The 14,411-nt window shown below is 46.1% G+C and overlaps 1 protein-coding gene across 1 annotated transcript; it reads right to left on the bottom strand.

Annotated features, from left to right (window-relative positions):
• Positions 1–1,756: 1,756 nt before the first annotated feature.
• On the bottom strand, positions 1,757–14,010 carry SDR9C7 (short chain dehydrogenase/reductase family 9C member 7). Its single transcript, XM_016224576.2, has 4 exons — positions 13,710–14,010; positions 10,108–10,366; positions 9,254–9,417; positions 1,757–1,974 (listed from the first exon to the last, which is right to left on the bottom strand). The coding sequence occupies exons 1-4, from the start codon at positions 14,008–14,010 to the stop codon at positions 1,757–1,759; spliced, it is 942 nt and encodes a 313-aa protein (XP_016080062.1).
• Positions 14,011–14,411: the final 401 nt, after the last annotated feature.

Genomic DNA, 14,411 nt, shown 5'->3' with positions numbered 1-14,411 from the left:
TTCAAGGAGAGCCTTGGTAAGAGCTCTGGGAAAGAAACTTCCTCAATCTTTAATTCCATGGAAAGACAGGCTCTTTCTTCTTTAGCTGTGAGTGAGGAAGCACAGAGTTCCCACTGCCACTGGCATTCATATCAAGACAATAAAGATAACTGGATTTAAGTTAAAGCCAAAGCCGTGGATGGCAGAGCAAAGAAGCAGAAGGAACCTATATCTTGATGCCATCATTCAGTTATGGGGTCCTGCCCTAACTCTATTGTTTAAATCAATGGTGAGTTGGCTTTTTAGTTACTTGCTGCTCAGTGCATCCTTCCTGATACAGAATTTGGTGCCAGGAATAGAAGTCATGCAAATAACACTCAGTGGGTTGTATGGTGGCCCCCCAAAAGATATCTCCACACCCTAATCCCTGGAATCTGTGAATGTTACCTTATTTGAAAAAAGGGTCTTTTGCAGATGTTAAGTTAAATTTTATTATTTTCAAGTTCAGCAGGATATTGAAGAAACACAAAGACATTTTAATAAAAAAGGTTCACATTTACCTTTATTACATGACCATTCCTCAAGATTAAAAAAGTCTTTTTCCAATAGAACTTCATAAGGCTCAGATACTTAAGGTATTTCTTTAAAAATTAGTTCAATGACTTATTTAACAATGTTACTAATTTCAGAAATTTATTTTTCTATGACTAAAACTCTAATCTGGGGATTTGAACACCTGAGTTCTGTCTTGGTCACTACACTGGGGGGTTTTGAATAGGACATGTCCTCCTCTGAACATTAATTACTTTATGGAACTATCAGCAGTTCCCAACTGCTCAGGTGCATCAGAATCCTCTAGGACCTTGTTAAAAATATCTATTTCTGGGCCCCATCCCAAGTCTACTGAATCATATTTTCTAACATTGAGGCCTAGGAATCCGTATTTTAAATTACCCAGGTGATTATGACATACAGCTAAGTTTGGGAACCACTGAATTAGGTTATTTTATGATTTCTGTTTCTTTCATCACTCTTTGTCCCATCTTTGCTACTAGACACTGTGCTAAAAAACAAAAACAAAACCACAAAATAAACCAAGACCATAATTTAATCATTTTATAATCTTCCAGCAACTACATGGTGCCTGGTATGTAGTAGGCACTCAATAAGTATTTGAAGAATTAATTAATGGTGATTAAATGACTATTATTTCATGTGGACCCCAATCACCTATGGGTAGAGAAGTCTAAAGAGAGAGAAAGTATTATAAACTTTTACCTGATTAATCTTGTACTCCCTACTATTAATCTTGTCTGTCTTACTACATACTTCAAATAATGGGTTATGTGAAAGAGGTTAATAAATATTTAGAAACCCAATAAGAAAGCAGTTGAGATTCTACTGAGGGCTGGATTATGTCACAATATTTCCCAGTGGCAGTGACAGCTGAGGAAGGTTTGTGATTCATCAGGAGCTAGTTATCCTCTCCTTGACTTTTCCAGGTCCAGAAAAAGCCATATACTGGCCGAGTGACAGATGTTCTTGGGCCATGCTGCAGGTCTCTCAACCTGCAAAGGGCCACGTCAGGTTTCTGTGTGGTTCCAGTGGGAAGAGGCACTCATCTTCTGTTAGAAGTTACCCATAAATTCACCAGCAATGGGTGTCAGTCAAGCAAAGTATCCCCAGAACATCTAATGCCACCTTTTGTGACCCCATAGTCTCTTTTCCCAGCTCCCTTCCTCTATACTCTAGTGACTACCCCTTGGGCTTCCCTCGCTCAGACACTGTCTGCTGGCCTTGGAAGGTACCGGCTCAGGATGAAATCTGTCACAGGGGTGGGCAACTTAGCCAAGGGGAGGTAGAGGAGTTTGGCATCCAGGCCAGGGTTGTAGCGAATGCGGGGGCTCCGGGAAACAATGGCATGTTCCATGCTGTTGACGACATCTCTGATTTTTGGATCTGCCAACTGCATCATGTTTGTTAGCTTTTCAGTATCTGTTTGAGCAGGAGGGAAAATAAAGGGCTCTGTTATTCTTCATTAAAGATGGTTCCTTCTGAATTTCATCCAAGCTCCCTTTCCAACATATCACTGATCTAACATTCCAGGTAGATCAACCACACCCTCCAGGTTGTCCCTTACACAAACACCCTATAAATAATCTTAATTTTCTTCCTGAATTCAAGAATTGTGTATTGCCTGGCAGGGCATGGCTCAGCAGTTGAGCATTGACCTAGGATCCAGGAGATCACAGTTCAGTTCCCGGTCAGGGCACATGCCTGGGTTGCGGGCTCGATCCCTAGTCGGGGGCGTGCAGGAGGCAGCCGATCAATGACAACTCTCTCATCATTGATGTTTCTATCTCTCTCTCTCCCTCTCCTGAAATCAATAAAGATATATATATAAAATTGTGTATTGCGCTAATTCGGAAGAATATATGCAGCCCTAGTTCACTGCAGTATTCTTTACAATAGTCAAGATATGGAAGCAACCCAAGTGCCCATCAACAGACAATGTATAAAAATAGTGGTGGGATATACATACAATAGAATATTACTGTGCCACAAAAGAGTTAAATCTTAACATTTGCAACAACATGGATGGATCTAGAGGGCATTATGCTAAGTGAAATAAGTCAGACAAAGAAAGACAAATACCATATGATTTCACTTCTATGTGGAATCTAAAGACCAAAATAAACGAACAAAGAAAATAGACTCACAGATACAGAGAGCAAACTGTGGTTGCTAGAGGGGAGGAGGTTGGGGGACTTGGGCGAGAAAGGTGAAGGATTAAATACAAATTGGTAGTCACAAAATAGTCACAAGGATGTAAAGTACAGCAGAGAGAATATAGTCAATAACATTGTACTATGTATGGTGCCAGATAGGTACTTGAAAATGGGGGAATCATTTTGTAATGTTTATGATTGTCTAACCACTATGCTGTACACCTAATATAATATTTCAACTGTAATTGGGAAAAAAATTGTGTATTGAATTTCTACTATTGCATTAGACTAGCAACAGAAAAACAGTGCCCAATTCTGCCAGCTTATTAGTTGTGTGACCTTGAGCTTAAACGGTCATCATCTGTAAAATAATAATAATACCTGTCCTAGAGAATAAGAAATATGAATAAGAGCAGGGTAGACAGTGGAGGATGACAATAGAAAACAAATGTATGTAAATACATAGAAAAACAGGAAGGAAGGAAGGAAGGAAGGAAGGAAGGAAGGAAGGAAGGAAGGAAGGAAGGAAGGAAGGAAGGAAGGAAGGAAGGAAGGGAGGAAAGGAGGGAGGGAGGGAGGGAGGGAGGGAGGGAGGGAGGGAGGGAGGGAGGGAGGGAGGGAGGGAGGGAGGGAGGGAGGAAAAATGTTGTCTGGCTGGTGGCATTACTAGTTACTGGAATTTTTTTTCCTCCTACTTACTCCCTAGAGTTCCCAAATTTTCTACAAAAGCATGCAGGGAAAAATGTTATTAGAAAATAGTAACCCTGCCCTTGCCTTGGTCATAAGGCCATTGTGGGGCTCAAATGATCTCACAGACAGGCACCTCGTAAGGCTCTCACAGATGTGGGTGGCATTGTTAGCATCATGGAGATGGGTACAAGGGACCCAAGTGGTCCAAGCCTGCTGAAACTCACCACACAAACAGGAGACAAGGCACGAACGAGATACACTTATGGGCTCTGATCTGCGCCGGTACCCTAGTGCACATACTTCAGTGGCAGCCCCAAGCACTCTGGAGGAAGTGGTTCCTGAGAGCCATACTCCAAGACAAGGGATTAAAACTTGAAAACAAAGAGGGAGCAAAAGCAGTCCTGATTTTGGAGATGGTCTAGAAGGCAAGGAATTCATCCACTCTGGGCAGAACACTGGTATGCAGTTGATGAGGGCAGGACAATGTCATTCAAGTATCCTTAACCCTGCTTTGAGGAACTTCCCTTTCTGTTCCTAGAAAGAAAACTGTTGCAGTAAAAAGGGCCAAACTACATTTTGTGGTCCCCCAAAGAATCATGCTGACTGTAAAGTGATAATGTCTTAGGAAGCCAACACTCTGTCCTCCATCCTTGGGCCTGACACAGAGTCCACTGCCAGCAGGTCACAGGCAGGGAGGCAAGTGTCAGGAGACTCATTCAAGATGCTCAGGGCTGAGGGCACTAACTCAGAGCCAGGGAAGGCGGTGTGAGCTGATGAGGGCGAGGCAAGCTGATGTGATAAGGTAGCTTTAGAACTAGGCTCTGAAAGATGAGGAGGACCACATAGCCAGTGGGATGAAAGAAGCTACCTGAGACATAGAAGTAGCATATGGCACATTCTTTCATTATTCTTTCAAAGGTTTATTGAGGTCTTATTTTGTGCTGGGCACCCTGTTAGACAACAGAGTAGGAAGGGGGACAGAGGTACCCGTTTAACCTGTCACTCTCCTAGATAGTAGGGAAGAGCATGGGCTTTGGATTCAGGCAACTGGGAAACATTTGTGTTATTTTGAGAATTAAATATCAGGGACCAGGCTTTGGCACTTATGGACCCAATAGTTGAGTTTCATCTTCTCTTTTGCCAGGGACAGGTCCTGGGCTTCTGATCTAGTCCCTCCCCAGGGGAAAAGGGGGCCAAAAGGGGAATTTTTGGTGGCCTCCCTGGTAGGGTTGAGATGAAAAAGCAAATGGCAGGTGACTGTGTCGCTTGTAGCTGTGGCTCATCTCTAGGCCAATTAGGACAAGAGTACTGTGCTCTGTTCACATTCCTGAACTGGTGATTCTGTGTGCTGCTTCTCTGTGACTGTTCCCATGTTAGGTTGCTATTAACTAGCCATTTCCAATATAATTCTATTTTGGGTATAAATATCACTCCAAGATACCTAGCCTGGCCCAGGGTTCACAGGCCACGGGCCTATCTGATTGGCCGTAACTTGCCGTCCTTTCTGCCCAGCAATGCTGCATGCGCACTCCTAAATACTTCTTTAGTCTGTCTCCGCAGTGCCTGACTCCTGAAATACTACCCTCCCCCACTACACACACAGTTCCCATAAGCACCAGGACTTGTAAGTCATGCCCTTGTCATTCCTTCTTTGGATTTCTGCAATAGTTTCCCAGTTGGTCTCATGAGGGTGGCCTCACACTTCCTACGGCTGCAAATCTGATGCCGCTTATCTGATCAGGTCATTTCAGAGTCATTTGAAAGGCTCTCCAGCTTATCTGATCAGGTCTTTTCAGAGTCATTTGAAAGGCTCTCCAACGCCTTCAGGATAAGAGCCAGAGCCACACTCCTTGGTGGAGCCATCGAAGGCTCCTATGACCTGACTCCTTAAATCTCTCCCAGCCTCATTCAACCCTTCACACTTCCCTCGGGCCAAACTAATACTAAAGTGAATGGCTAAGGTTTAATTCTCCGAACAATCCATGAGAGAGGAGTGATTACACTTTATAATGAAGAAACCAAAGCTTAGACAGTTGTGTAACATAGTTGGGGGGACGGCTGTAACCTAAACTCTGAATCCACACCATCTCCAAAAGCACGCGGTGCTATCAGGTCTCTGAAATGCTGCTCATGCTCTTCCCTCTGTGGGAAATAGCTGCCGTCTTTTTCCCTTTGGGTTTATTCTTCAAAACGCCCTACGGCCCCCGTTGCCACCTCTGTGAAGGCTTTTGTGACACCAGAATTAAGACTCTGTTTCCTATGTATGTCCATTGTTGCACAGTTGGTTCTCATGTGGCATTTGCTTTTAGATCTCCCCTGGATACTTTGTCTCATCTCTCTATCCCCATAAACACTAGCTAAACTGAAGTGGAAATCAGAATATAATCACTTGGAAAAATTTTTTTACCTAAAAGTAGTCAAATGGCTGCCTAAAAATTTTCCTCTGCAGTCATGGGGTAAACAACAGATGAATCAACACATGGTATTTTATAAACCCAACCATTACTATTCATTAGAAGAATGAGAGCAGTTTTTTGACAGGTGCTTTTCAGAGGAAGTTTGTCTTTCTCTACGTTCCTTTAAAACCCACAGAAGGCTACAACTTCTGCCTGCATTGAGCCACTTTATGTACTTAGAAAGCGGCCTTGTGAGGTTTTCAGACACTGGCTGAACCTGGGTTTCACCCTAGCCCCGTAGCAGCCCCATAAATAAGTTGGACCACTCTTTGCTAAGGGAGAGTTTTAGAATGATCTCACAGAGGATATATATTATCATCTCCCACCCCCCACTGCCCATCTATTTCCCTTGCTTAGAGCAATTGCTGTAAATTTTTCTCTGGGAAGCCTTGCCTCTCCTGCTCTGAGTCCTTTGGTCTGGGCAGAGCACGTGACCCAGCCTGAGCCAATCAGATCTTCACATTCCCCTGGGCACAGTGACGAGCTCAGGGTTTGGTACATCCTGCTGTTCCCTCTGATCATGCCATCTTAGGCCCACCAAGTCAGAGTGAATCTTAGGCCCTGTGGGGAGCTGCTGAAAGAACTATCCCTGGGAGGAGATGAGATCTTGCAGCCCTGAGACCCCACAGGGGATAGAGCTTGTGAGACTGGAGCCAAGACAAAGTAGAGTCAAGAAGTAGGGTAAAACCAGGTCCTAAAAACATTACTTGTGGACTTGATCAGGCTATGCCTGAAGATCACCTCCCTCAATTTTTTAGTCATGAGTGTCGAGAAATTTCTTTTCTCCTTAAATATTTTGGGTTGGATTTTCTGTCACTTGTCACTGAGAAAGTTTCAACTGGTGCAAAATCCTTCGGGCTTTTTTTCTTCTCACAGAATTCTAATATGTCCAGAACTAAAATATTACTTTCCTCAAGGATTATTTCTCTGAATATTTTCTCCTAAATCAATGAATGAATGATACCTCCGTCCACCAGGCTCCTTGAACTATAAACCTAGCACTCATCCCTGATGGCTTCCTCTGTCTTCCAGTACTAGCAGGTCTAATATACACCTGGCATCTATCAAATTCTTTCCATTTTCTGCATTTTCTCTCTACTCCAAGCCAGCCTCAAGTCTAGCCTGGAACACTGTAGCAACCAGAGCTGTCTTACCTAATCACAAATCATATCACATCCTGAATCGCCAGTGTGCTTTGATGCTCTCATTTATCCAGTTCCCCTCAGCTCGACACACTGCTCCCCATCCTCTGGCATTCTTCAGGTATCTCTAAAAACTCCCTGCCTCAGAGCCTTCCTGCAAAAACCTCCCTGCCTATCCCTTCTTCTCACTTTTCAGCAATGCCTAATTTATTCTTCCCCAAAGTCAGCTCAGAGGAGCCCTCCCCTACACTACAGTCTAAACTAGAGTCCCAACTCCCAGCCCCATTCTTCTGTCCTGGTCCTATGCTTCTCTCCATGGCGCTTACCCACATTTGTCATTACATATATGTGTGTTTATTGAGATCGGTCTCCCCTACTGGGCCTTAAGCTACAGGGAGTGAGCTGTAAGCCCTGCTGCTTGATCCACTCTCACTCCCCAGCCCCACGCAGTGCGTGGCATGTGGTGGGTTCTAAAAAAAAAAGTGTATTAAGTGAATAAATGGTTGTCATAGTTTTAGCATCTTAGTTTTTTTACTTTGTTGATATATGATGTCCAGGAGATCATGACACTGAAATGAAACCCGCTGGGCAGTTAGATACCTGCCATGCTTTTGACTGCGTGATTGCATTTAACCCATCTAGAGTTCCTGGGTGTGTTTCAAAAAATCCATCACTTTGGATTGTGGATACTTACTACCTAAGAACCTCTCTTTGCAACACAAGAACTTACAGCTTGTAAGCACTAGTACGAGAGAGAGAGAAGGGGTCTCGCTCAGTCTAAGGGAGGGATAAAAACCACTTTAAATGAAATTGTTCTAAGCACTTTACATAGTGACTCACTGAATTCTCATAGCTCGGTACAGGTGAGAAAACTGAGTAACTTGCCCAAGGTAAGCAGGAGAGCTGAAATTTGCACTCAGACAGCCCCGTTCCAGAGTCTGGGAGCTTAACCACAATAGTAAATTGTCTTTCAGAGGTTATTCATGGGAGCCACTTAAAGAGCGGGGGAATCTAGGCTAGGGAAATTCATAGCTAGACCACTGAGGTCCAAAGGGAGTGGGAACGGGACCGAGAGGCTGGCTGCTTCACTCAAGCCCAAGAGAACCTCCTGAGTCAGCAAAGCAGCAGCCCCACCTTCTTGGCTGGCAGCCGGGTCACAGAGAAGCAACTAGAGAACGAAGATGCCTGCCAAGGAGGGGCCAGCTGATTGTGCCGGAACCAATTTCTATTGACAGGTCAGAGGCTGCCTCCCCAACAAAAGCAGCTCCAGAGGTGGCTCTGAGGTGCTGGGAGCCAGAGAAATGGAGAGAACTAGGAAGCCTTCTGGATCATCCTCTCCTGAAATCAAACCTCAGCTTTGAGATTAGATGATCTGAGTGAACATGGGGACGTCTGGTCAGAATGGCCTTCTCTCTCCTTCCATGAAGTGCTCTAAGAGGTCTTTTGGCCAATTCCTCCACTGCACCCACAGGACACCCCCTCCTCTTGAGCCCCAATTCCTCCACTGCACCCACAGGACACCCCCTCCTCTTGAGCCTCCTCTTGAGGCCAGGGTTCATCCCTCAAACTGGAAGACACACACAAAGTTTGGGAGCAATATAGTAAACAGCTGTAATGGCCCTCCTCTAACCAAAAACACCTGAGGGTCACAGGAGACCCTTAGCTCAGAGAGGAAGAGATCTGCCTAGAGCCCCTTCCTTTTAAATACTTGTGTGCTCCTTTTCCTCATTAATTTAACAAGCACTTAGTGTGTGTAAGACATTTCACAGATATTAATCCTCACAGCAGCCCTGTGAGGTGGGCACTCTCATTAGCTCCATTTTATAGATGAGAAAACTGAGGCATAGCACGGCTAAGTAACATGCCCAAAGTCTCCTAGCTGGTAGGTGGTAGAGCCAGGATTTCAGAGCCAGGCAGCCTGGCTCAAGCTGTGCTCTTAATAACTTCTCTGTGCTTATGTCAGTGCATCTTCAGCTGATTCACCAGCATAATGGCTTTTGGGGGGTAGATGCCAGGAGTGGGCAGCATCCCTAGACAGCGTCTCCCCTCGCACTCCATCTTCCCAGTAGCTATAGTTCTGTCACTCCCAGCAGTTGCCCACTTGGTCTCTGTTCTCACATCCCAGCTCTTCTACTAGCTGTGTGCTCTTGGGCCTTTAACCCCTCTGAGCCTCCATCCCATCATCTGTAAAATGAAAGTGACCCCCCAGATCTCCCTGTTCCTCTCAGAGACCCCTCTCCCTGTGAGGGCAACTCACAGGCATGGAAGTACTCCTCTCCGTAGCTATCCCTGGTCTCCTGAGGCAGCCGCTCCCACAGCTTCCGCAAGCGCGACTCCATGCTATCCTTGCCCAGAATGGATGTCCGATAGTTCCCCGGCTCAATGATGCTGACTTTCACCCCAAAGTAGTGGAGCTCACGCCTGGGAAAGAAGAGTTGGATTCAGTCTGGGACCCCAAGATGACATGACACAGGGTCATCAGAGAGTCACTTCTGAAACCTCTATAGGTGCTGATCTCAGGAAACTGGAGGTACCCTCCCTACCCCTGCACCAGGCCAGCCTTTGCTCTCATGCAAATAAGCCCTGTCTAGGGCCTCAGCCCTTTCCCAAACCTGGTCTTGGGGCAATTCACATTAGGCAAACCCAGCAGGAGGAAGTTAACAAAGAATCTAGACTAAAGCCTGACTTTCCACCACATCCCTCCCTCTCAGCCCCACACCCAACACTCACGTAGCAAAGGGAATGAGAGGTCAATGCAAGGCTCACATCCTCCTCTGAGGGTCTCCCGGGAGCACATCTGTCCCCAAACCTGTCTGTCTGTTTGAGAGACAGAGTCCCTCCTACTCCCACAGGCCCAAACAGGCTTTTATTTATTCTAGGACAGCTCCAGGGAAGGCAGGAATATAGCTTCCTGTGGCCACTCCTCCTCTTCTCATCCTTTCTTCTCTTGGTCCTTGGGGAAGGCCCCTCAGGGCAGGCCTTCTTCCTACTACTGTTCAATTTTCCTTTCTTCAGAACTCCCCTGCCCACACACTGTCGTGCTCCCCACACCCAGCCCTCTCTTCCTGAGGGACTCCCACCCAGAGTGGTTTGGGACCACGGCCCAGTCACCTGATGCTGTCGGAAAAGGCCTCGACACCAAACTTGGAGACACAGTAGCCACCGCCAATGACAGCCACACGACCACCAGAGCTGGACATGTTGACGACCCTGCCCCGGGCTTTCTTGACCATGGGTAGCATGTGGAGGGTCACTTCAATCAGTCCCACCAGGTTCACATTGATCACCTTCACAAAGTCCTCTTTGGTCAGCCATTCATTGGGACCACTGGGCAGGCCTATACCGGCATTGTTCACCAGGGCCCAGAGGCCTGGGGGCAAGGCAGAGAAAGAACCACACAGAAATCAGCAGTGTCTCTGGAGAAGCACTAGGGTCTACTATACCCACCAGCTCAGGGAGTTGATGGTTGAGCAAGTGCGCAAAGCACAAGCCAGCCAGGCTGGGGCCTGGGGTGGGGAGCTACGACAGCCCAAAGGAAGATGTGCCTTTTACTAATTAGTTTTCCCTAAAGGGTCACTTTTTCTGATTCACACAGTCTGCCAGCTAGCTGGGCCCTGTACCAATTAACAATCCAAGCTTTAGTTTAATTTAAGCTATTAGCTCTGGGAAAAGAGATACCATTTTCATACCAATGAATAAATGTTTGAATTTCTTGCCCCATTGTGCTTCCCCCTTAAGTATAAGAAACCAACTCCAGCCCTGGCTGGTTTTGCTCAGTGGTTAGAGTGTTGGCCTGCGGACTGAAGGGTCCCGGGTTCGATTCTCACCTCAGTTGCAGTCTCACCACGATCAGGGCTTGCAGGAAGCAACCAATTGATGTGTCTCTCACACTGACATTTCTCTCTCTCTCTCTCTCTCTCTCTCTCTCACCACCCCCACCTTCCACTCTCTCTGAAAAGCAATAGAAAAAATGTTCTCGGGTGAAGATTAAAAAAAGAATAGTAATAAAAGAAACCAACTCTATTATACACATTACCAAAATGACTTCATTCATTCATCCATTCACACATTCATTTATTCATTCATGTACCTAGTCTGTCAGATACAGAGGAAGGTGCTAGAGACATAAAGTGAACAAGGCAGGGTTTTATCACTCAAGGAACTCACAAACCAAAGAAGAAATAAACAACATTTATAAATAAATATATGAAATATTTAAATAATTATGGAAAAATGTGAAAAGGGTTCTCTGAGATCATTAAATTGAGTTGGTATAAATGGAGAGAAATAACATTAAGTATTGTCATTCAACTCTGCAGGGACCCAGGCTTAAAGGGCTCAAGTTCTAGTCCTGGTACCACCTCTAGCTTTGGACATGTCACTTTCTCTGAGCCTCAGATTCTGTGTTGACTGGACTAGAACAGTTGTTTCCAGCCTGTGGTTTGCAATCCTGAGAGCTTCCCAGACTGAACCTCAGAACCTGCTAAGGGAGGGAGATGCAGGAGAAGCTCAGCTTTCATTTGTTTTACTTATTGAGTTTCCAAGTAAAATTCTACTTGGAGGAGGGTGTTTGATGCTAAAAAGCAAGTTGGAAAAGCTTCTAAATGATCCCCCAGAATCAGATCTTTCTTTCAGGGATTCCATGAGCCTCACCCACTGCCCTGGCTCCTTCCCTTTCCCTCCCCTATGCCACCACCCCACTTTGGCCTCTGTAGCCTCAAGTACTCCTCTGGGCACACTTTCTACTCTCTCCCGAGGGCATGTAAACACCACTCATGGGCCACCCCTTCCCATGAGCCTGGGCTCCACACAAAAGCCATGCCCTCACCCTATCTTCTTGCCTTCCTCCAATTAGAGAGACCCCAGGAGACCAACTGACTGGCAGGACTCAGAACCTTCCCAGAGGGGACGCTCTTGTCTTATAGAGGAGGAGATGAGGCTCCTGAGACCCAAAGACTATAAAACCCAAGTGGTCTCTGCCTGTGGAGAAGAAAACCACACTTGCTACTACCTCTGATCATCCCTGGTAAGCAACTCTGCCTGCTTGGGAATCAGGACAATCTTAATTTTTTTTCTGCAAAGAGCAACTAGAGAACTGTCAGAGCACGGGAAACAGCTTTAGAGTCAACCTGTCATGTCCAAAGACTCTTAGGGAAAGTAAGAAAGTATGCCAGAACGCCCTCCCCTCATTTCCCAATGTTCCTTCGACTGAGGATGTTGCCCCCCAAAGATGTGTCCATACTAATCCCTGGAACCTGTGAATATGGTGGATTACATGGGAAAGAGGATTAATGTAGCAGATTAAATTCTAATTGCTAATCAACTGACCTTAAAATGAGATTATCCTGAATTAGCCAGGTGAGCCCAACATAAATCACATGAGCCTTCTAAGTGGAAAAGGGAGGCAGAAGTCAGAGAACCAGAGAGATGGCAGTGTGACAAAGACTTGGCTTGACCTCACTGGCCTGGAAGATAGAAGAAGAGGAGCCAAGGAATGCAGGCAGCCTCTAGAGGTTGGAGAAGACAATGAAATGGACTCTCCCTAGAGAATCCAGAAGGAACACAGTTCTGCTGACACCTTGATTTTAGCCTGGTGAGACCCATTTTGGACTTCTGATCTCCAGAACTACAAGATAATAAATTTGTATTGTTTTAAGCCCCTAAATTTGTGTTAATTTATTACAATAGCAACAGGAAATTAATATACCCAGTGAATCATTGACATAAGTGGCCCAGGGCTGAATGTAGGCCAATGGGCGAGGCAGCCTGTTGAAAAAAGAGACTCGCTCTTGATGAATTATTCATTACTTAGTTCATCCAACGGATATTTGGCAACTTACTATATGCCAGACACTGCTCCAAGTCCTAAGGATATATAGTAAATAAAAGAGAGAAATAGCCCTGCCCTCCCCCCTCAGCTTTATTTTAGCAAGTGAAATAGACAATAAATAAGAAAAATAAATAAACAATATTGGATAGCGGATAGTGGTTAAGTGCTAAGGAGAAAAAAAAAAAGTTATTGCCTGGCTCCTCCTAGGCCCCAGAGCTCTCCGCCCCCATCTGCGTGCTGACTACCCCCAGGCTGCTGCTTCAACAGAGCCACCCTGTTTGTCCTGTTCCAGTATCCGCATCCTTCAGGCATGAAGCTGCCTGGGCAAGTCCCTATGCAATCCCAGTCCAGCCCTAGCCCACAGCCTCCTTTCCCAACAGGATGAGCCACTCTGAAGACAGCACTTACTCTGAGTTTACCCGAATATCTACCATGATGTGAGGATCTAGCCTGACAGAGTCAAGGAGAACAAATGCTTTCACTCAGGGAGCCCAAACTTTGCGTTCCCATCTGCCTTCCCCCAGCTTGATCCCGACAAGAACTAATGGTCAGGACTGCCAAAGTCCCAGAGAAGCAACTCCATCTTTAGAGGTTTGGACAGACAGAACACACCTTCTCTCCCCTACCTCCTATGGCAGCCTCCCTCCAGCCCTCTGAGTACCTGGGAGAGAAAACTTCCTTGGGAAATCAGCCCTTCACGAGGACAGACCAAACCATGCAATAGCTTCCAGTCCCACTGGGCCAGAGCATCAGCCCCTTTCTCTATATCACCTCTCCCACCCCATCTGAACAACAGGGTCCCTGATAACTGTCAGATGCCTGCAGGAGAAAGAGAGAAAAAGAAGGACAAACTGAGAAAGCTATAGAATGCAATTTGCCCCACCTTGCTCTCCCACTTGGTCTCTCACCCACTGGGCCACCTGCTGAATGTTCTCACTCTTGGTGACATCCAATAAGGTGGTCTGCAGCCGGTAGGAGGTATCTTGTTGAAGCTTCTGGGCCCCCTCCTCAGTGAGACAAGCAGCCAGGACCCGCATGCCTCGATCAACCAGCTGCTTGGCCAGTTGTTTTCCGAAGCCCGAGTCACAGCCTGTGATGAAGACATACTTGTCTGAGAGGTTTCGGACAAGATTGCAGTTCTTGAACCAGCGGTACATAAAGGAGAGGTCCGTGAGAGCCGCCATAGGGCAGGGAAGAGGTGATGGCCAAGAAGGATCAGGCTCAGGAGACAACGGGAGTGGCTGCTCCTCGGACCCTCAGCTGTAGTCTGCTGGAGCCTGCTGACAAGAGCTCTCCTCCCTTCCACTGCTGGCAACACACACAGAGCCCCTGAGTAAGCCACTCTATAATTTTTATAGGTGGATGGATGCATCACCACACCAATTAGCCCTGATGCAAGAAATTCAAGTCTAACCTGAAGCCTTACCACCTGAAATAGCCCTGGACTGACCTTCTCTCTCCCCAAGCTTTGATGGGTGAAGGTGCCAAGAATGGGAAGACCTCAGTGGTGATGTTGGTGTTGAGAGGTGGCTCACCTGGGTGGTCTGAGGAGAGTAAATGAGAAAGAAAGACTCAGCTCAGAAAG

This window comes from Miniopterus natalensis, chromosome 2 (genome assembly GCF_054644295.1).
Source record: "Miniopterus natalensis isolate mMinNat1 chromosome 2, mMinNat1.hap1, whole genome shotgun sequence".
NCBI lineage: Eukaryota > Metazoa > Chordata > Mammalia > Chiroptera > Miniopteridae > Miniopterus > Miniopterus natalensis.
The sequence above is the reverse complement of the archived record's forward strand: the minus strand, read 5'-3'. Positions and strand labels throughout refer to the sequence as shown.